The following is a 23,436-nucleotide window of genomic DNA, read 5'->3' on the forward strand; positions in this document are numbered from 1 at the left end:
GATGAAAACTGAATGGCAATGTAAGGTGATCTCAAGTGCAACTGATTTTTTTTTCTTTGACAATGCTTTTTTTGACTTTACTTTCTATTTACTATCACTGTAGGCATATGACTGTCGTGGTAGGCCTGATAGGCTTACACATGTCCTGGCTTGCCCAGGCATGTTTTTCTGCTCTCCCTCCTTCTGTTATGGGGAGAAGCAACTGTGGGAAAGAAAACATAAGAGCCTGGAGCCACTAAGTCTAAGGACTCTGGCCTGCCCAGACTCATCTTGACCCTGTGGTAAACAAGGTACATACACTTAGCTTGTGCCTGCCTTGTGCAAGGCCTATGCTCTTCCCAAATTTGGGTAAAGCAAACCTATGACTTCTCCTAATATGATTGGGCTTGGCTACCTGCCATTCTGCTTGGCTGTTCTGCGTCCAAAGGGCAATCAATCTCATCCCACTTTGATAAATGAAATACGCAGGTAAACACAATGTGTTCTGCTGTGCTCTGCCACTCTATTTGTGCCTGCTGTTGCCTGCTGCTATTGCATGCTGCCTTACTGATTGCCTGGAAACTCCACCGTCTCAAGTTTACCAGGAAGAGGCTAAGAGGCTTTAAATGCCTCCACGCAATTGGCTGGCATAGCCAGCGTGACATTGTGCTAATACTACATGTTGCAAGACATCTTTCCTACATCTGAAATTCTCCTGCCAAGATGAGAAGTCCTGGAGACACACAGACCATCCAGAAGAGCCAGGAGACAAGATCAGAGATTGTCTGCCTCCTTTCCCCAGAAGCCTGGGAAAAATCAAGTCTCAGCGTCTGACAAGACAGAGTTCCCTGAAAGCACTTTGGCACTGCCTGGGACTGTGGCTAGCCCTGCGAGTCAGGTAAGAATAGTTTTGTGAGTAAACACTTAAAAGCCTCTTTGTAATTCTCCATTGCCTTCTGCCAGAAGCAGAAAGAGCTCCTTGCATCCATCTAGAGGGCAAGCGGTATATTGACCACAAGCAGCATTTGATCGCAGGAATCTTCTCTTCCAATTCAGTTAGTATTTATATGTTTTGCTAGTTATTACCTGTAAAATGTTTCCATGACTGTGCAAAGGACCTATTATTATTACTAAACATAGTGGTCAGGGGTGGCAAGAGTTCTGACTATCAAAATTAATAAAAAAAATTCATTTTGGAAAAGAATATAATCTTGCATTAATTAATTTCCCCTTCATAACAATGACATGTCCTTTTGTATGGATGAAGATCTTTGAACTTCATTTAAAAGTCTTTAAAGATCAGTCAGTGCACTGTAGGCATTTATTGCAATAGTTTTGAACTGTTATCTTATCAATTCTTTTCCTAATCTAACCGGAAACAGTTATTTTACAGATTCTTTTCCTAATCTAAGTGGGGAGGGGGGAAAACAGTATAAGCAGTATTGTGATGAGACTACTGGGGTGATTATAGCACAATCATAGAATTGTTCCAGCTGGAAAAGACCTCCAAGATCATCAAGTCCACCCATCAACCTAACACTATCACAGACTGTGGTGGAGGGGCAGCAGCCCCAAAACTGAGGCTTCACCATGCCTCTATATGCCCAGACATGTTTTTCTGCCAGGACCCACAAGGTAGCAAACATGTTGTGTAACACACACACACCTAGCCCGTGTGCCCCTGAGGGCCGGACAGGTAATCCCCTATTGAGAGGTCCAGGCATGTCTCTACTGCCTATTGGGGCAAGGTTTGGCTTACTGCCAGCCTGATTGGTCACTTTAGATGTCCAACAAGCCACAAATCTCGGCCCAGAGTCCATAAAGAGGGGTGCACAGCAGACAGTGCAGACCGTTCAAACCATTCACAAGCTTAGAGCATGCAGGCTCAGCTCTGATCCACAGCAGCACCCTGCTGCCCTGACCTGCTTGCATGGCCTAGACACAAGATCAGGCCTTACTCATTTGCAAGCATTACAGAGGCTCAGACCTCATGCATTGATCTCAAGGCGCAGTCAAGCTACCTGTGAATCCTTTGAAAGCAGAGCACATTCATGCCTGCACTCCATACATATATGGGGAGCCAATAGTCCTCTGCTTAAGCCTAGAGCTATCTTGATTCAGCTACAGAGCTCGTCTCCCTGCAGCACAGCCTAGACCCTGCTTGCCCGGCATAGATATTACTTGCCAGCTGCTCTGGAAGTCTGGAAAGACGCAGCGCCCAGCAGACCCTCAGAAAGTCTGCAAGCCTGCAAACACAGCCTGCTAGCTGTGAGACCGTGTCAGAAGCTACATGGACAGATCCTTCTCCTGCACCTGGAATTCCTGCCAGCTGGTCATCCCTGGACACACGGCTTCCAGAAGCAGCAGCTCCGAGGCAGAGACCACTCCAGCAGAGAAGGTTAGAGAAAACTCTTTTTAACCCAGAGATTGAGAGCACCTTATCAATTTCCCTTGCAAGCCGGGACAGACTCCAGCTCACCAAGACCCCAATACTGAGGCACACGCTGAGACAGAATCCCGGGAGGGTGATTAATAATTAATACCTGAGAGCAACACCTAAGTAAGCTTTAATTCTTTTGTAATATAAGTCATCTCTATCTGAAGAGCACACACAGTTTCAGCCCCTACTGGGCAAACACTAGAGTTGTTAAGAGGCATTAAGCCTATGAAATTTTCTCTCTGTCTATAATTGTTCATAATTTTATATTTTCATTTAATAATCAATCCCTGTAAATAAGCTGTTTTCATAACTTTGCATAAGAACCTGGATTTCATAGTGTTTGGGGGTGGTACAAATTTGCAAATATTAAATTTAATAAATAACTTTATAAAAAATCAAAACTGCCTCAAATTAATCTCTCCCCTCCCCCTAACAGAGGAGGAACAGAGAAAACTCCTCCACGACACAGACATTAAACCATGTCCCAAAGAGCCATGCTCACACATTGCTTGAACACCTCCAGGAACAGTGAGTCCACAACCTCTCTGGGCAACTTCTTCCTATGCCTGACCCCTTTTTCCATGAAGAAATTTTTCCTAATATCCAACCTAAACCTCCCTTGGCACAATGTCAGGCCATTTCCTCTTTTCCTCTCACCTGATACTAGGAAAGAGATCAACTCCCACCTTACTACAGCCTCCTTTCAGGTAGTCGTAGAGAGGAATGAAGTATCCCCTCAGCCTCCTCTTCTGCAGACTAAACAATCTCAGCTCTCTCAGCTGCTTCTTTTAAGACCTGTTCTCCAGGCCATTTACCATCTTTGTTGCCCTTCTCTGGACATGCTCAAGCAACTCAATATCCTTCTTGTCATGAGAGGACTAAAACTGAACACAGTATTGGAGGTGTGGCCTCACAAGTGACAAGTACAGGCACATGATCACCTCCCTACTCTTGCTGGTCGTGCTGTTCCTGATTCAGGCCAGGATGCTGTTTGCCATCTGAGAACATAGCTGTTACACATTCAGATGGCTGTCACTCAGCAACCCCCAGTCTGTCTCTACTGGTCAGCTTTCCAACCACACTGCCCCAGGTCTGCAGCATGGAGTTGTGACTGAAGTGCAAGATCCAGCACTCGGCCGTGTTAAACCTACATTTTGTGTCAGCTCATTAATCCAGCCTGCCACGTCCCTCTGCACAGCCCTCCTACCTTTAAGCAAATCAAAACTCCTTCCCAGTTTAGTGTCATCTGCGAACTTCCAGAGAAGGCATTCAATGCCTTCATTGAGACCACTGACACAAATACTGAAGAGAACTGGGCCCACTATTGACCCTTGAAGAACACCGTTTGTGACTGGGTACCAACTGGATTTAATTCTTTCCACCACTACTCTTAGGACCCAGTGTTTTACCCTGTTAAGTGTCACTCATCCAATACATGACCAGCCAGTTTCTCCAGGACACTGTGGGAGAGTGTCAAATGCTTTACTACAGTGCAAACAACATTCACAGCCTTTCTCTGACCCACTAAATGGGTCACCTTGTCACAGAGGGAGATTCAGTTCATCAAGCAGGACCCACCCTTAGTGAACCCATGCTGACTGGGCCTGATCACTTGGCTGCACTGCATATGCTGTCTAATGTTGCACAAGATGATCTGCTCCATGGCCTTCCACAGCACTGAGATCACACTGACAGATTTGTAGTTCCCCAGACATTCTTTCTGGCCCTTCTTGTAAGGAAGTGTCACATGTGCCAGTTTCCATTCATCTGGGACCTCCTTGGCTAGCCAGGATTAAATGACAGAAAGTGGCCTGGTGAGCACCTCCACCAGTCCTCTCAGTACCCTTAGCTGTATGCTATTTGACCTCATAGCACTGTATATGTCTAAGTGGTGTAGCATGTTGCTAACCATCTCCTCTGAGACTGTGAGGACTATTTTGCATCCCATCCCCATCTTCCATCTCAGGAGGCTGTGTATTCAGTGAACAATCAGTCTTACTACTAAAGACTTAAGCAAAGAAGGTATTGAAGCATCTCAAGACTTTCCTTCATCCTTGACCACTACATTTCCTCCCCTTATCCAAGAAAGGACAGAGATTCTCCTTAGTCCTCCTTTGTTTCCTAACATACTTTTAGATGTATTTTATGTGTTTTTCAGCAGCTGAAGACAGATTAATTTCCAATTGGGCTCTGCCCCTTCTCATTTTCTCTCTGCATAGCCTCACAGCTTTTTTATCCTCTTGAAGGGCCTGCCCCTTCTTCGAATTACATACTCTCCTTTTCTTCTGTCGGGGAGGGGTATTCGGCCAGCCTAAGCCAGTTTTGGCAGAGGGGAGAAATTAATTGGGGTGAGATGATATTATATAAGAATATATATTTATTAAACCCAATATTCTGAACTCTAGCCACCCCCAACCACTGTATATTAATATTAATGGATTCTTTACATGGTTATGAAAACATTCTAGGATAAAATATATACAGTAACATTTTAATAACTAAGAAATATTCCAACTATAAACAGACAGAGGAGTTTTCCCTGTGGCAAATACCGTTTGGGGTCTATATGTTATTTGCCCAGCAGAGTGGGCTGAAACTGATTCTGCTCTATGGCAGAGGCAACTTATATTACAAAGGTATTAAAGCATCTACTCACAATTCTTATTAATCAATAATCACCCTCCAGGGCTATGTCACAGCCCATGCCTAATGTCCAAACTTCAGGGGATCTTTGCCCGTGGACTTCGAGGCTGGAATCCTCCCAGCTTGTGGGGAAAGGATAAATCTTCCCAGCCTGTGGGGAAACAGTGGTCTCTGACCTAGTTCTCCTAGCAAAGATGCAATCTCTGCCTTTGTGCTGCTGGCTTCTCCAGTGTAGGAGGAGAACATCGTGCTGTCTCTGGCACAGTTGTCACATAGCTGGCAGGCCGTGTGTGCAAACAATCCAGAGTCTGCTTCCTGGTTATCTCAGCGGCAGTGGTGTGCTTAACAGGCAATGATAGGCAGCGGGCATGCAGGATGTGCGTGGCTGCTGCGAGGCAGAGCTCCGTAGGTAAAGACAGGCAATACAGGATCTGGTCCTGATAACACAGTGGCGTGCAGATGTGCACAGCTGGCTGGAGACTATAGGCTCCTCATATATATATATGTATATAAGCAGGCTTAAGTAAGCTCTGCAACTAAGGTACGCAGGCTGATAGCTGCAAGTCAGAGCATGAGGGTCTGAGGCTGAGGGTCTGAGCTGTGCGCTGGGGTCCGAGCTAGCAAGGCAGCATCTGAGCAGGGGTCTGAGCACGTTGTTTACCTGTGCACCCCTATTTATTGAATGTGGGCCAAGATTAATGGGCCCTTTGGCCACTAGAATGACCAATCATGTTGGCAGTTAGCAAAACCTTACCATAATAGGCAAAAGGCACTTGCCTGGACTTTCCCAAATATGGGGATCACATAGGTTTACACCAGGGAGACACGAGCTGGGTGTGGGGGGGCTTACACAATCAGGGCTACAGCCGGGGTCCTGGCAGAAAAACATGTCCAGGCAAGGCCGGGCATAAGCAAGCCTATTTTCGGGCCCACAGGCCCTCCACGACATCTTCCTAAGCTGCAATCAAGCAGGCCAGCCTTATTCCCCGCCAGCTTGTCTTTTGGTATATGGAGATAGCTTATTCCTGAGCTTTTTCAATTAATTCTTGAAGAATGTCCAGCCTTCCTGGACTCCTTGACCCTTCATAACTGCCTCCCAAGAGACTTTGTTGACCATTTTTTGAAACAGACTGAAGCCTGATCATTTCTTAGGTTCTTCTGATCATTCTTTCACATATCCACCCAGGTATCAAATAAGGCTTCTTTATTTCACTCACAGATGAATGGTAAACAATCAAAATAAATGCCAAATGAAGCATCATGACATCTCTTTTTCCAGTTACTTTAATGAGATTCCCTACTTCATTTTACAAGCCATTCACAGAGATTGGCAGAGGGCTGCTTTTATTAATCTTGTTGACTTTCTTGTGCTCTCCTATCATATTTTGGATTGTGATAACAAAAATGCATGGAGAAACTGATGTTTCATTACTATTTCCTAATCTCCCATTCAAAACTCTCTTCCAGTCTATGGAAGTCTATGTGAATCATATTTGTCCTAAGACACCCAACCTCAAATTCAGACATTCAAATGACTTCACATAATATTCATCTCTGTTGTCACTCTGGAGATGCTATTCTAAAAATGATATGCAGAAGAGGCACTGTAGTTGAAAACACCAGATTAGTACACACCTGCCTTTCATTTTATCTGAAAATATGAACTTTCCTGTTTATTTCTGTTTAAGAAGTACAACTCTCCTATCTATTTCTCTTTAATAAGCCAAGAATCAAATATAACTTTCACTAATGAATCAGGAACAGTGTGGCCAGTAGGACAGGGGAGGTTATTCTGCCCCTGTACTCAATACTTGGCAGGCCACACCTTTAGTACTGTATCCAGTTCTGGGCTCCTCAGTTCAGAAGAGATGTTGAGGTACTGGAATGTGTCTAGAGAAGGGCGATGAAGCTAGTGAAAGGCCTGGAGCACAAACCCTATGAGGAGAAGCTGAGGGAGCTGGGGTTGTTCAGCCTGGAGAAGAGGAGGCTCAGGGGTGACCTCATTGCTGCCTACAACTACCTGAAGGGAGGTTGTACCTATGTGAGAGTTGGTCTCTTCTCCCAGACAACCAGCAATAGAACAAGGGGACACAGTCTTAAGTTGTGCCAGGGGAAGTATACGCTGGATGTTAGGAGGAAGTTCTTGCCAGAGAGAGTGATTTGCCATTGGAATGGGCTGCCCAGGGAGGTAACGGAGTCACCGTTCCTGGAGGTGTTCAGGAGAGGCACTGGATGAGGCACTTAGTGCCATAGTCTAGTTGACTGGACAGGGCTGGGTTCTAGGTTGGACTGGATGATCTTGGAGATCTCTTCCAATCTGGCTGATTCTATGATTATTAAAACATGATAGTTTTTCACTTTTGCTGCATTCCTTAATGAATGAGTACAAAAATTTAAATCCAGCTGTGAAGGATAGCTACTCCCACTTTCATTCCTTCATTTTGTCATCCTTTTTGAGTAAGGGCAGAAGAAAAAAGCAATATTAATGTAGAGATGACTAACAACCATTATATATTTTAATGAGACCTACCTCAAGAAAGCAAAACAAAATTCTGGCTTTTTCCAATTCACAATCTCATTAAGATTGCTGTTGGCATCAGTAGTCAGAACTGGATCTGACTACAAAGTCACAAATAAAACCCTGAGACACCGTTTTTTTCTATAGACCATATCAGTTCTTCCATCAAACCCAGTTTTTGTGTAGCTATGAAGATTCCCACATTACTGCAAACAGATACCAATACATGCCACTATTATTAATAATAAATCTTCATTAAAAATTTAAAGAAAAAGATAAAAGAAAAAATCTAAGGGAAAACTGAAGTACATGAATAATTCATAGTAGTATTACATGCAAACACATTACCAGCGTTTGATATCCACATACTTACTTGTGACCCATTTCATGGGCGATGGTAAAAGCGAGATTCAGACCATTGTCCTCCGCAATTATACATTTTCGTTTATCACTGCACATTCCACTCAGATATGCTATACCTAGGAAACAAAAATGCTACATTTGATTTTTATTTTTAAATTATTGTGTGTATTATGGCACTGCTGACCCTAAACATGTCAGAAACGTTACAGTGATCAGAGTCATTCAAACAGTGCCCCTACATTATCACTGTTAAGTACTACTACAATGTCCAGTGCATTAGTGACTTTAAAAATGTGTAAAGAAGCCACGTGTCACAGAAGTAGAAGAATTCTGTAGCCTGACACACTCATTGTAGATGCTATAATGCTTCTATCATGTAATAAATTGTGGTGAATAGCCCTAAAGGGCATAAAACTTTGCTTAAGCATGTCCTGTTGCAGCCAGAGGCGGGAAAACAGGACAAAGGAGACCCAGGCAACTGAGTCTCTTTGCCTGCGAGGGGTTTCAGGGGAACCGCGCCTCATTCTATGGAAGACAACAGCCTGTGGGTTCTGGCATTTCTGTGTCTACTTGGGTGATTTGTGTGGTCAATGAGACTATTAGCCTCGGCCATTACCCTATAAATTGGGGGTGAACAGGGAAAAGGTGCTGGTGTGTTCATTCATTCCTTGCTGACCTGCCACTCGCCCACCCATCGCCTCAAGCCACCTCAGCCAGCCCGCAGCGGACTTTTCACTTTGCGGCCCACGTGGAGTTTGTTACGGGACTTCTGTTGCATATTTTCCTGCCTATGTTTTTTTGGGCTATGGACTTTAGGACTAGTGAGTATTCTCCATTCTTTGTTCAAGTAGCTAAAGGATTTTAATCAGTCAAAATTCATTCCATTGTGCATAGACATTCTGTGAAATAGTTCTACTGACCGCATCCAAGAACTTGTGTGGATAGTTGTAAATAAGTTTGGGGGGGAATTATTTTGGGTTTGTTAATAAATAGTTAATAATTTTCAAACCTGCCTCATTGCATTTTACCCCAAACTCAGATTTCAACTAGTCCCATTTACAACATAAATAAGTTTCAAAAAAACAGAAGTCTGAATGGTAAGCTTTTAAGTTCTGCTGATAGAAAATAAAATCTATGTCATCGTAAAAGATTGAGGAACATAGAGCTTAACCTGTGCTGTGATAATATTTTTCATACCACAAATACATTTAGCTGGGACCTACTGCCATCACTGGTTTGAAATTTCAGAGTGAGCAATCAAAACACTGTTTCAAGTGTTTGGCCTTCTTCCCGGGAACATCCTTTCAGTGGAATGGCACTCTCTGAATTAACATGTTTTTCCGCTGTTCACATGTATAAGTCAAGTTTGAAATGTTTGACAATGTTTCAAATTCAGTCATTATTAGCATTCTAAGTTAACAAGATAAAAGTCATTCTTCTTACAACCCAAGTATTTGTCAGCCTGTGAGTACAACGTGTCATCTACAGCATGAAATTCAAGTAGTAACCCCACCACTAGTCTGACAGTGTTGCTCTCAGTATATCTTCACTGAAATTTCTTGAACACACAGCTCACATCACCAAAAAAAGTTCTTCATGACTGAGCAAAACAATCACAAACTGTATTTAAACATGGCTGACTATTTCAACTTTTACTATTACTTTCCAAAGAAAGGACGAAATATTGGCACAGAGGCAAATGTAGGGCATAACTTAGGACACAACAAAAGGCAAAAGATGTTCAAAGAAAAAAACTTGAAGTTGTTCTAAATGACACATGCTAAATGTAAGTGTCCTTTTTATTAACTGTACTGAAAGTAAGACACATGAAAATACTCTGAAATATACTCTGACTGTTATACTTCAGTGGCTGAAATAAAAATAAAAGTATTTCTAAAACCACTTTTTGCCTTTTAGTTCCAGTACTGCCAGTACTTCCTTCAAGTTTTGATGGTCAAACTGAAAAAGATAGTGGTACTTTTAATATTGTAGTTCTAAGTAGTTGAGTTGTAACAGTACCAGAAGAAACAGGCACCAGGGCTCTGACTTCAGCAAACACCAATGAATTTACAAAGCACTAAGCAAAACAGAAAAATTACTTTTGTAATAGACAAAACACAACAATGCCATGTGAACATTATTAGTTTTATGAAAAAATGTTCAGAAATGCTTTCTTAACTGTACTGGCCCTGGGAGGTATTGAGTTAATTTTCTTCACAGTAGCTGGTAAGTGTCTATGGTTTGGATCTGTGCTGGGAATAGTGTTGATAATACAGGCATGTGTTAGTCACTGTTGAGAAGTGCTTACATAGAGCCAATGCCTTTCTTACTTCTCACACTGCTCCACCAATGAGTAGGCTGGGAGTGCACACAAAGTTGGGATGGGACACAGCTGGCCCCCAACTGACCAAAGGGATATTCCATAACATATGGCATCATGCTCAGTAATAAAACCAGGCAGAAAGTTTGTGGGAGGGCTACTGCTCAGGCTGGGCACATTTTGTTTTGTGGTTTTCATTTGTATAATTTGTCTTTCCTGGGTTTTATTTCTTCTTCTTTGTTATTTTTCTTTTCATTACAATGGTTTAAAAATTTATCATTAAATCATTATTATTTTAGTTAGAAATCTGTTCTTATCTCTCAATCCTTGAGTTTTCTCACTTTTTACTCTTCCAGTTCTCTCCCCACATTTGACTGGTGGTGAGTGAGCAGCTGTGTAATGCTTACTTGCTAGCTGTGGTTAAACAAGAACAGCTACTGGTAATGAACATCTGACTTGAATAAAAAGTTTACTTGCTGGGATCTACAGAAAGAGAATTCCCAAATCTCCCTCTGCACATGAATGCTGAATACTAACTGGAAACTGCCTGATGGTCTCTAGCTATTCCTTTGTGGGCTTTATTTTTTCTAGGGCAAAGAACTCGCTTACGTTTTTTTGGCCTTTAAAATGGCAGCTTCAAGTACATTAGCAATATCTTTCCCTTTAATATGAGTACTCTAATTTGCTGTCGACTGTCCTGCCTGCCCCTTAGTTTATTCCCAAAGAACTTTTCACATTGCCAAGTTTCATACCTGTTCTGCAGAAGGAGCAGTGAACAGTAGCAGGCATCTTCAACAATGCTCAATATATATCACAAATAACAGTTTTAGACTTGGCATTCCTTGAAGGGAATTAATCATGTCTGACCTTTTCAAGTGTAACACACAAAATATAAGACCTGCATTTCATTTAGATGAAGTCAGATTTCTGATTTTAGAAATGTCCAAAAGCACGAATTGCAATTAATCTTTATGACTTTTCACCTATTATAGTCAACCTCATATGTGAAAGCCACATCCAACATCAGCTACTGCATGCAGAGTAACTAAGCAGTAGCTGTAGACTACTTTCATGTCTTGTCCTTGGTTATTAATTTCCTATGTAGAAAAAAAGAAATTGACTTCAGTAAGTAGTTGGTCTTACTTGTCTCTGCTTTAGCTAAGAGAAGGAATTTAGTCTTAAATATATGTATGTTCACTGCAGATTCCTGTGGCTTATTAACACAGCTGGAAATGCTCCAAAGTTATATCCACATGAGAAAAAAAAACACAAAATGAACAATTGCTCCCTTGTTATGATAAAGGCATTCCTAGTGAACCCCACAGTTTCACCACGTAGCTTCAAACTGAAACACTTGGTATCTGGAAAGTGTTGGCTGGAAAGCAGCAATATTGTGTCACTGACAATTTAAGAAAGGATTGTGTTATTTAGCTATAAAGAAAGCTGTGTTTTGAAAACAAACAAACAAACCAACCACCTAACGAATTCCTTCCAAATGTAAAATACTTAAATTACTTCACTTTGCAGATAACTATTTATCAAGTTAATTCAGCAGAAAATACATGCTGTATCAATTAAAAGAGTAAAGCTTCGTTTACTATTTAGCCTTACAGGAACCACACCTAGGTGGTGGACTACATTTTTTAACCAAACTTGTAACTATCCAATTCTCTTTCAGAAAAGCAGAACTTTCACAAAACTCGCAGCACTACTTCCCTAATACTACTATTACTGCTACCCACAGACATGAGTATTTCATTCTACATGATATGATAAATTTTCTAATTACTTAATGAACATTCTCAAGAAATCAAACTTGGAAAGCAGGCACACGCAACTTTTCCGTTTAAAATCCATAGTTCAGCTCACAAGGATATTACACAAACCACACCAGCTAAAGTACTCAGACAAATTTGTCAGCTTTCTGTACTTACTCATTCATGGCCTACAGTTCATAGTATAAATCCACTACCTATATTAAAAGGCCACTGTCAGCATTGCCTACAGGAACTAAAACTCTGCAGTAAAATCACATTAAAAAGTATGCAGTCAAATATGTAAATGCTGCTCTCCCTTGCAGTGACCATACACCATGCAAATACATCTGCATTTGTACAATTGGACTGCTTTTCTCTTTAGAATGATCCAGTGAAGTAGAGTTAATATTCTGAAAGTTTTAATCACACAAATTACTTGCTTAGCACAGTTGGGTTTCTTTTCTACTGAACTTCCTTGGTTTCACAACACATTTAAACTTAGCTTGTCATACAATTAGCTATGTGCTTATTCCAAATCCCCTTCTTCATATTTGCTCCAAAACTTACTTGCCAATTTTATATGCTGTTAAAAAAAGTCCCTTCCACATAGTACCAGTTTAATCTATTCGTAACACCTGGATATCACCACTACACATTCCTGAGCTATTTCACAGCTCTTTTGTTTTAAGAACATTAATGTTCTGCTTGCCAGATTTTTTTTCCTAAATTGTATGGCAATAACAGCCATAAAAAACACAGAACAAACTTCCTGTTACACATTCATTGACAAAAAAGGATAGGAGATCACCCAGATGTTACTTCTGCTACAGATCACAAGTAGAGTCTACCTGAATTTCCAGTTCATGTCAAATCAAAATTCCACAAAACCCAAATACCTATGTTCTGTTTCCAACACTTGAAAACACAAGCTGAAAGAACTGAAAAGAGCATTTGTCTGTACAGCACAGTCCAGGAAGGGGGCGGGGGAAGGCATTTACATTTTAAAGCATTTCTTTAAAGGATAGGATTCTCCTTGTTGTGCTATTCATCCACCTGTCAAATTTAACCAAGATGAAAATCAGGACAACATGCAACATCTATTGCATTCAGTTATGAAGCACTACTGAATGCACATCAAATATAATTCCAGTAATACTGAAATTGTTTACGAACTTCATAAATTATTGATCTATTTTTATTAAATTAGTATATATACAAGTGATATTGTTTAAGTACGTATTATGAACAAAAAGTAATATTTCTGCATAGAATTTTCTCCTAAAGTTACCACACCAAGTTTTGTCAACAAATGGGATAGAAGCTATGCAGAACAAGTAATCTGAATCACAAAATTCTAGAAAAAAAACTCTTTAGCCATACAGTGATACATTCCTGACAGCATGACCTGTTTTGGAGGGCCTGTAGGCCTGAAAATAGGCTTATTTATGCCTTGCGTCGGCTGGACATGTTTTTCTGCCCAAACCAGAGGTAAACATATTAAACAAGCACAAAGGGGCATAACAGACCTGGTGCCACAAAGTCTGGTCTGCCTAGGACCCCTGATTGTATAAGGTGTTTGTAAACATGTTGTGTAAGCCCCCACACACCCAGCTTGTGCTTCCCTAATGTAAACCCATGTGATCCCCACATTTGGGGAACGTCCAGGCAAGTGGCTTTTGCCTACAATGGTAAGGTTTGGCTGACTGCCAACCTGATTGGTCATTCTAGTGGCCAAAGGGCCCTTAATCTCGGTCCACATTTAATAAACAGGGGTACACAGGTAAACAATGTGCTCGAACTCCATTGATCATGCTTGGACTCCTCTGCCTGCGTACTTACTTGCAGAGCTCACTTAAGCCTGCCTATATATATGTGGAGCCTATAGTCTCCCAAGCAGCCATACACACCTTGCATGCCTGCTGCTTATTACCACCCTGGTAAGCGCCACTGCTGCTCAGGGAAGCAGACTCCAATTGTCTGCATGTGATCAGCCTACTGGCCAGAATGAAATCGTGCTGAGACAGTACAACATCCTCCCTCTGCACCTGAGATCCTGCCTATGTATCCCTCAAGAGAGCATCCAGAAGAATCCAGCAGCACAAGATCAGAGACTATTTCCCCACAAGCCGGGAAGAATATCCTTTCCCCAAAGCCAGGAGGATTCCAGCCTCAAAGTCCATGGGCAAAGAGTCCCCTGAAGTTTGGACACTAGTAATAGGCTGTGACATAGCCCTGGAGGATGACTGATGATTAATAAGAGTCGTGAGTAAATGCTTTAATGCCTCTGTAGCGTCTGTTGCCTCTGCCATAGAGCAGAAAACAGTTTCCAGCCCATTCTGATGGGCGAATGGCATATGGACCCCAAGCGGTATTTGCCGCAGGGAAAAACTCCTCTCTCTGTTTATAGTTTGAACCAGTTATTAATAAGTTACTGTAGAATTTAATCCTAGAATGTTTTCATGACCGTGTAGAAACCTTTTAATATTAAATATGTAGTGGTTGGGGGTGGTGAGAGTTCAGAATATTGAGTTTAATAAATAAATATTTTTACAGAATATTATCTCGAACCAATTAATTTCTCCCCTCTGCCAAAATTGGCATAGGTGGCAGAATACCCCTCCACGACATGACTGTAGTGGAAATTATTGATGATGGTCAAACTTAGCAAGTCACTGCAATAAAAACATAATTCAATGCCCAAATACATCTGGCTTTTGACTCAAACACACACATTTTTAAACTGAAGTGACTAATCAGTAGAACTGTGTGCATAAATGATAGTATTTAACTAGACCGGATTACTAATCTAATAAAAAACTTTTTTTAGAAGCCCAGATGCTTTTAGGAAACAGGAGGGGAAAAAAAACCTTTCCAAAGAGCTGACACTTAGAAGTCTGATCAGCACAAGCTGCTGTAAAGAGAGACCAGGAAAAAATGTCACGTCGATCATCAGTGAATCCACAATCCTTGCACACACAGCAGCAATCAAAATAGAGTTAACAAATGGGAATCTCCAATGCAATTAATGATGCTTTGAAATACTTATTTTTTCTTTTTAAACGGAGATTGACGATGATGATAACCATAGTTACACATGTGTGTAGATATATAAATCTACTAACACGCTGATCCAAAACATTGGAAAAACAGAAAAAAAAGAGAACAACTTCTGCTGCGTTTTATGGCAGCCTAAATCAGATTTTATTCACCTACTTTATCAATGTATGATTTATGTACTTCTTAAAAAAATGAAGGTTTCCAGAAAAACATTTCACAATATCTAATAAGTTCTTTTATGTTTTAGAATAGCCTAACAACCTTACTCTTCTTCCTTAAAATAAACTGCTGCACTTTAATTCCTGGAGTGGGGAAAAAGTTTCAGATGGAGAGGGCTGTACTAGTTTGATGCAGGCTAGAATGTTTTGGTGAAAAGAACTAGATCGTAGGCTGTGAAAGAAAAAAACAAAACAAAACAAAACAAAACAACAACAACAAAAAAAACCCCACGGTGATATCTACTTTCCCTCAGAGTCTTGCTGAAGAATAATGTAAACATTAGATAACACTCTCGCCATTTTTGTCTTCACTTTCTGGCTGTCTTCGGACTGAGCTACATCTCCCTAACCTCATCTGCCACTAACCTTGCTTCTTAACCTCTTGGCTGAACCTCTATTCTTCCTTAGGACTGGGGTAAGGTTGAGAGGGGCAGGGGGAAGGTGCAGGGGTGGGGGGACTCAGGCTTCTGGGAGGGGAGTTGTGTTTCTGGATTACTTATATGTTTCTGTATATATTTTAACTATCTGCTTATATTGTGCTAGCTGTAAATAAATAGCTTCATTTATATTCCCAGAGCCTGTCTGAGTCTAGCCAGGTATTTCTAAATGTGTGTGGGGGCAGGGTACATCCAAACCACCACATATTTGGTGCCCAACGTGGGGCAAATTCATTTGAGTGACTGTTAATTAACTCTGGGAAACAGAATGAAGCTAATAAAGCAGCTATTGTACTTGGTGAGGGCTTTGATGTGGTCTGGCTTCTCTTTTCTTGCATTCAATTGGATCAAAGCCCAAATTGTTTCTTTCTTTCTTAATGTAGCTTATACAAAGGCTAAAGATAAAGTCACAACCATTTTCTGGTCCTGGGGTGATCTCATTCTTGGGTATGCTGGTTTTAATGTCACTGAAAATCTTACCAGTAACATTACAGGGGTATTTGTCAATAATATTATATCCAATCAAAATACTGCTTTAACTACAGCCCTCATGAGGGTAATTTACCCCCAAACTGAGATGCCAGACCCTTGTAACGATTTTTACTCAAAACAAATTGTGGCAGGTCTAGTGTGCACCATCCTGGGTCTTATAGTTATAATTTTCATATTAATTCTGGCATTATGTGTGAAAAATTCGAATGTAGTGCCTGTAAAAACTAGGAAAATTTCTGTCTCAAAAGCAAACGGCTCAGTGTCTCAGAAACAGTGTACGATTGGAAATCAAACCGATAATTCGGGAACACAACAATCTCCTTCCCAGCAAAATTCAGGGGCACAGCCAGGGACAATTTCTCAACAACCACCTTCTCCCCAGTCAGTCCCTGTACCTCCTTCTTCAGATTCTGGGAAAACTGCCAACGTTCCAAACAACAATAGCAACAAAGATAATGCGTCAGGATTGGCAGGCATCCCAGGAGTACAGGCTCAAAGTCAGAATGTTCCTAATAACAATGATAACAATAATAACACCAGCTCAGTCAGTTCGAATCCCCAGCCAGCAGTCCAGAACCCTGTTAGCTGGAAGGCAGATCTGAACTCAAAGACCCCAGGTCAGACCCCCAGTGATTCAAACCCTCCAGTAGACATGTCCAAGTCTGTTGCTGTGCAGGCCTTTTTGGCACCTGCTAAGGCGAAAGCCAAGACACAGCTTTTAACAAAGAGTGATTCAAAGGAGGATGTAAGAGAGGGGACCTCTGGTGAGCAAGAGGAGGAAGAGGAGGCATTTAGTCTGCGAGACCTAGTGAACATGCTGAGATCACAATACTCAAATGAGAAGAGCGCTGTGAGGTTGGCTGCCAAGAAAGAGGATGGATCCAATGAGTTTAAGAGTGCTATGAGGAAGGTTCTGTTTCTAGGCCAGGGACAACCAGATCAACAAGAGGAAGAGGAGGAGGATGACATCCAGGACTCCAACGATCCACTCAGAGAGGTCAGGGAAGTTAGAAAGGAATACTCAAGGGAATCAGGTGAACCAATCCTAAGCTGGCTGGTGAGATACCGTAGAATTGGTGCTAACGCCCTGCAGGCAGAACACAAGTCTGCCAAGCAGCTGGGACCACTCACCAAGGAGAGTGGAGTGGACAATTACCTAGCAAGTCCTCTTGGTAAGGTGAGCTTGTGGACACGCCTTCTGTTGGCTGTGGCTATGAGATATCCTTCCCGAAATGATCTGCCATGGGCTGCCAAGAAGTGGAACACCATTGAGCAGGGAATTAAGCTTCTGAAGGAGTTTGCTGTGAAGGAAGTGCTTTATGGAGATCATGGCACACATGAGCCTGATGACATTCCTCTTGGAACAGGTCTCATGAAGAAGCTTATTAAGCTTGCTCCTTCATCCTATGCTAACATCTTGGCTAGCAAGTTTCTATCAAGGAGTGATAATGGAAGGTCTTTCACTGTTGGTGAGTTCACTGACCAGCTCAGGCAGATAGAGGACAGCTTGTCACATTCTGCTCTAGTCTCTGCCATAAAAACTATGACCACAGAGATGAAAGAGAGTATGAAAGAACTGAAGGAGGATCTCCGAAACATTACCAATCTGGTAAAGGATACCATTCCTGCATCATCTGAATGGGTGCATGTTTCTGCCATCAGGAACAGACGCCCACCTCCTGCAAGGCAATTCCAGCCCAGGAGGAGACAAATTCCACCTAGATATCAGCAATCACGTGCGTCACTGTGGATAATGCTGTGTGACAATTATGGTGAGAACATGAACAAATGGGATGGTAAACCTACTTCAGCTCTTTCAAAGAGAGTCAGGGACCTGCAGAGTGGCAGAAACAGAGGCATTTCTGCCAATGCCATAAAAGTATCTGTCATTTCTTCAGCTCCCAAGAGCAAGTGCAATTATTTCAACAATTGCAGTTTCTCTCACAACACCACCAATCATTATGTACACCCTACATGCCACGTTCAGCATTAGGGGTGCCCTGTCTCCAGTCAGGAGGAGGAAAGGGATAGTGGAGAGAACCGAATCTATTGGAATGCATTCATTAGGTAGCCTGGCAGTTCAAAAGTTCGGAAATACAGGGCTTTAGTTGACACAGGTGCTCAGTGTACTTTGTTGCCATCAAATTACAAGAGGACAGAGTCTGTATTTATTTTTGGAATCACTGGTGGATCTCAAGAGTTAACTAAGTTGCAGGCTGAGATCAGTTTAACTGGTAAAGAGTGGAAGACACATACTATTGTAACTGGTCCTGATGCGCTTTGCATTCTGGGAATTGACTTTTTGAGACAAGGTTGTTTCAAAGATCCTAAGGGTCACAAATGGGCTTTTGGAATAGCATCTGTAGAGATTGAGGATGGTAAATTGAAATTGTCCATTAGACCTGAACTTTCAGATGAATCTGCAGTTGTGGGACATCATGACATAGAGGATCTGGAAGTGCCAATTGCAACTCAAACTGTTCATCACAGACAGTACAGAACTAACCGTGACTCTTTGTTGCCCATTCATCAGCTGATTCGTCAACTGGACAGTCAGGCTGTCATCGAGAAAGCTCATTCACCTTTCAACAGTCCCATCTGGCCTGTGCATAAACCTAACGGAGACTGGAGACTGACAGTTGATTTTCGTGCCCTCAAAGAGGTGACTCCACCCATGAGCACAGCTGTGCCGGACATGCTGGAACTCCAGTACGAGCTGGAATCGAAGGAGGCTAAATGGTATGCAACCATAGACATTGCTAATGCTTTCTTCTCTATTCCTATAGCAAAAGAGTGCAGACCTCAGTTTGCATTCACCTGGAGAGGAATCCAGTACCAGTTCAACCGTTTGCCTCAGGGGTGGAAGCACAGCTCAACCATCTGCCACTCAGTCATCCACAATGCACTGGAGAAAGGTAAAGCTCCAGAGCACATCCAGTACATTGACGACACCATTGTGTGGGGCCAAACTGCGGAGGAAGTCTTCGAGAAAGGTAACAAAATCATTGACATTCTGTTGCAAGCAGGTTTTGCCACTAAAAGAGACAAGGTCAAAGGACCTTGACTAGGGACAATTGGAGAATTGAGAGCCCAGTTGAAGTGCATCTACACCAATGCACGCAGCTTGGGTAACAAGCAGGAGGAATTGGATGTCCTGGTCCACGAGGGTGACTATGATATAGTTGCCATTTCAGAAACTTGGTGGGATGACAGGCATGACTGGACTGCTATACTGGGGGGGATATAACCTCTTCAGGAGAGATAGGCTAGGGAGAAGAGGAGGAGGGGTGGCCCTGTATATTAGGGAGTCACTCCTTGCCACAGAGCTTGAGGTGAGGGATGAAGGGGTTGAGAGCTTGTGGGTTAAAATCAGAGGGAGGACTAATAAATCTGACATCCTGGTTGGAGTCTGTTATAGACCACCCAACCAGGATGAGGAAACAGACGAGATATTTTACAAACAGTTGGAGGCTGTCTCAAGATCATCAGATCTTGTCCTTGTGGGTGACTTTAACCTGCCAGATATCTGCTGGGAACTTAATTCAGCAGAGAGGAGGCAGTCCAGGAGATTTCTAGAGTGTATGGAGGACAGCTTCATGACCCAGCTGCTAAGCGAGCCTACTAGGGGTCAAGCTCAGCTTGACCTGCTGCTCTCCAACAGAGAAGGGCTGGTAGGAAATGTGAAAGTGGGAGGCTGCCTGGGGTGTAGTGATCACGAGATAGTGGAATTTTCAATATGCAGGGAGATAGGGAGGCACTACAACAAAACCTACACCTTGGACTTTCGAAGGGCAAACTTCAATTTGCTTGAGCAACTTATTTCCAAAGTCCCCTGGGCAGCAGTCCTTGAGAACAAAGAGGTCCAGGATGGTTGGACCTACTTCAAACAGGAGCTCTTGAAGGCACAGGAACTGGCAGTTCCCATGTGCCGAAAGATGAGCCGTCGGGGAAGGCGACCAGCCTGGATGAGTAAAGAGCTCCTGAAGGAATTGGTGGAAAACAAGAAGGTGTATCACCTCTGGAAGGAGGGGAAGGCTTCTCCTGACGTGTTTAAGGAGGTAGCCAGATTATGCAGGAGAAAAATTAGAGAGGCTAAGGCCCAGCTAGAACTTAGGCTGCCACTTCCGTGAAAGATAATAAAAAGCACTTTTATAAATTTATCAATGCTAAAAAGAAGGGCAAGAAGAGGCTCCACTCCTTACTGGACCAGGAGGGGAACACTACAACTGATGATGTAGAAAAGGCTGAGGTCCTGAATGCCTTCTTCGCCTCAGTTTTCAACAGTAAGGAGGGAGGAGGAGGAGGCAAGTGGCCTCTTAAACTGGGGGATGGGATCGGGGAGTAGTGTGGTCCCCTGGAAATTCATGAATAATTAGTTCAGGACCTGCTGAGCCACCTGGACACCCACAAGTCCATGGGACCAGATGAGATTCATCCCAGGGTGCTGAGAGAGCTGGCAGCTGAGCTGGCCAAGCCACTCTCCATCATTTTCCAGCAGTCCTGGCTCACCGGAGAGGTCCCAGGAGACTGGAAAATGGCCAACGTGGTCCCCATCCACAAGAAGGGTCGGATGGAGGAACCTGGGAACTACAGACCCGTCAGCCTGACCTCAGTGCCAGGGAAACTGATGGAGCAGGTTATCTTAGGGGTGATAAGAGCACACCTGAGGGATGGCAAAGAGCTCAGGTCCAGCTAGCATGGGTTTAGGAAGGGCAGATCCTGCCTTTCTAATCTGATCTCCTTCTATGATCAGGTGACCTGCTTGGTGGATGTGGGGAGGCCTGTGGATGTGGTCTATCTGGACTTCAGCAAGGCCTTTGACACTGTCCCCCACAGCAAACTGCTGGCTAAGCTGTCAGCCCGCGGCTTGGATGGCAACACTCTGTGCTGGGTTAGGAACTGGCTGGAGGGCCGGACCCAGAGAGTGGTGATGAATGGTGCCACATCCAGCTGGCGGCCAGTTACTGGTGGTGTCCCTCAGGGATCAGTGCTGGGCCCCATCCTCTTTAACATCTTCATAGATGATCTGGATGAGGGCCCGGAGTCAGTCATCAGCAAGTTTGCAGATGACACCAAGCTGGGGGCAGATGTGACTGAGTTGGAGGGCAGAAGGGCTCTGCAGCGGGACCTTGACCACCTGCACAGATGGGCATTGTCCAATGGGATGGTGTTCAATAGCTCCAAGTGCAGGCTGCTGCACTTTGGCCACAACAACCCCATGCAGAGATACAGGCTGGGGTCGGAGTGGCTGGAGAGCAGCCAAACAGAGAGGGATCTGGGGGTACTGATTGATACCCGCCTGAACATGAGCCAGCAGTGTGCCCAGGTGGCCAAGAGAGCCAGTGGCATCCTGGCCTGCATCAGGAATGGTGTGGTCAGCAGGAGCAGGGAGGTCATTCTGCCCCTGTACTCTGCACTGGTTAGACCACACCTTGAGTACTGTGTTCAGTTCTGGGCCCCCCAGTTTAGGAGGGACATTGAGATGCTTGAGCATGTCCCGAGAAGGGTGACGAGGCTGGAGAGAGGCCTTGAGCACAAGTCCTATGAGGAGAGGCTGAGGGAGCTGGGATTGTTTAGCCTGGAGAAGAGGAGGCTCAGGGGTGACCTCATTGCTGTCTACAACTATCTGAGGGGTGGTTGTGGCCAGGAGGAGGTTGCTCTCTTCTCTCAGGTGGCCAGCGCCAGAACGAGAGGACACAGCCTCAGGCTGCGCCATGGCAGATTTAGGCTGGAGGTGAGGAGAAAGTTCTTCACTGAGAGAGTCATTGGACACTGGAATGGGCTGCCCGAGGAGGTGGTGGAGTCGCCGTCCCTGGAGCTGTTCAAAGCAATATTGGACGTGGCACTTGGTGCCATGGTCTAGCCTTGAGCTCTGTGGTGAAGGGTTGGACTTGATGATCTGTGAGGTCTCTTCCAACCCTGATGATGCTGTGATATTGTGATACTGTGACCTGCCAGAGAAATTCAGTTTCTGGGAGTGCGGTGGCAGGATGGTCACCGTCACATTCCACAGGATGTGATCAACAAAGTCTCCACCATGGCAGTTCCCACCAGTAAGAAGAAGACTCTCTCTTTCTTAGGCGCAGTGAGATTTTGAAGACTACACATTCCTGATTTCAGTCAGATTGTCAAACCTCTGCACAATTGTCATGGAAGGTAGCAGAGCCCTTTAGCAGGCCTCATTTATGCACAGGGTCGTGGCTCACATGAAGACAAACTATCAAAAAAACTAAAAACAATATTCCTATCTGTCTGCATGAGCTACAGGGCCCCTGAGAAGATTCCTCCTTCAGAGGAGTAGAAGGTAAACATTAGCTATGTTTCGAGCCAAAAGACCTTGGTTCCCATAGCCCGCTGGACACCTGTTAGGGGCTGACCCCTGGGTGGTCCTACAGGTTGTTTATGGTAAGAATTGTCCAATTGTATGAATTGATTATAACTTTGTACCAATCTGTAAAATTAATGTAAAAATCGCATGAACTGGCAAAACACACCTCTCTTAAACACTATAAAAATGGTGCATTCGCCTAAACCGAGCACCCCTACCCTTTCCTCTGCATCTCGATACCCTCTCACTCTCAACCTTGCTGTATGACACTCTGCCTGCATAGGCATCGCTCGGCATTCGCACCACAGCATTAAGAATTACGGCCAGCTCGTCACGAACTCGGACAACGTCCTGAAATTCATAATACTTCAAAACCCTGATGAACTACTTGTGGACAGTGAGTAACTGATGAGCTTTTATCTGAAGACTGAAAATTTCTCAAGACTGAAATGAACTCTCTTAAAATCATAGACTCTCTTTTTTTTTGGTCATTTTCTATTTTAATCTGCAACTGCAAACCAAGAATCTACATGGGATAGTTATAGATAAGTTTGGGAAAGGGGATTTTTCGTATGTTAGTAATAAATCATTTAATTTTTTTTTTACAAATCGGCCTCGCATGTTTTTCCCCACAAATTTCCCTAAACTCCAGTTCACAACAACGATGTGACTCGTAAGAGAAACAATTTTCAGTGGGGACCTGAACAGCAAGCAGCCTTTGATCAGATCAAACGAGAAATAGTCTATGCAGTGGGCTTGGGACCTGTGAGATCTGGTCCGGACATTAAAAACATTCTGTACACAGCTGCCAGTGACAATGGTCCAACTTGCAGCCTTTGGCAGAGAGCTCCAAATGAGACACATGGTCGTCCACGTGGTTTCTG

At 43.3% G+C, this 23,436-nt stretch overlaps 1 protein-coding gene across 4 annotated transcripts in view; it reads right to left on the reverse strand.

Moving 5' to 3' along the window:
- The window catches only part of ADAMTS19 (ADAM metallopeptidase with thrombospondin type 1 motif 19), a 189,406-nt gene that overhangs the window by 70,067 nt on the left and 95,903 nt on the right, over nt 1-23,436 (reverse strand). For all 4 annotated transcript variants that reach the window (XM_064140285.1, XM_064140284.1, XM_064140287.1 and 1 more), the window contains one exon: nt 7,954-8,059. In XM_064140285.1, the coding sequence (XP_063996355.1) occupies nt 7,954-8,059 (106 nt within the window). The remainder of the gene's footprint in view (nt 1-7,953; nt 8,060-23,436) is intronic.

Source organism: Pogoniulus pusillus, chromosome Z (genome assembly GCF_015220805.1).
Source record: "Pogoniulus pusillus isolate bPogPus1 chromosome Z, bPogPus1.pri, whole genome shotgun sequence".
In the NCBI taxonomy this organism is placed as follows: Eukaryota; Metazoa; Chordata; class Aves; order Piciformes; family Lybiidae; genus Pogoniulus; species Pogoniulus pusillus.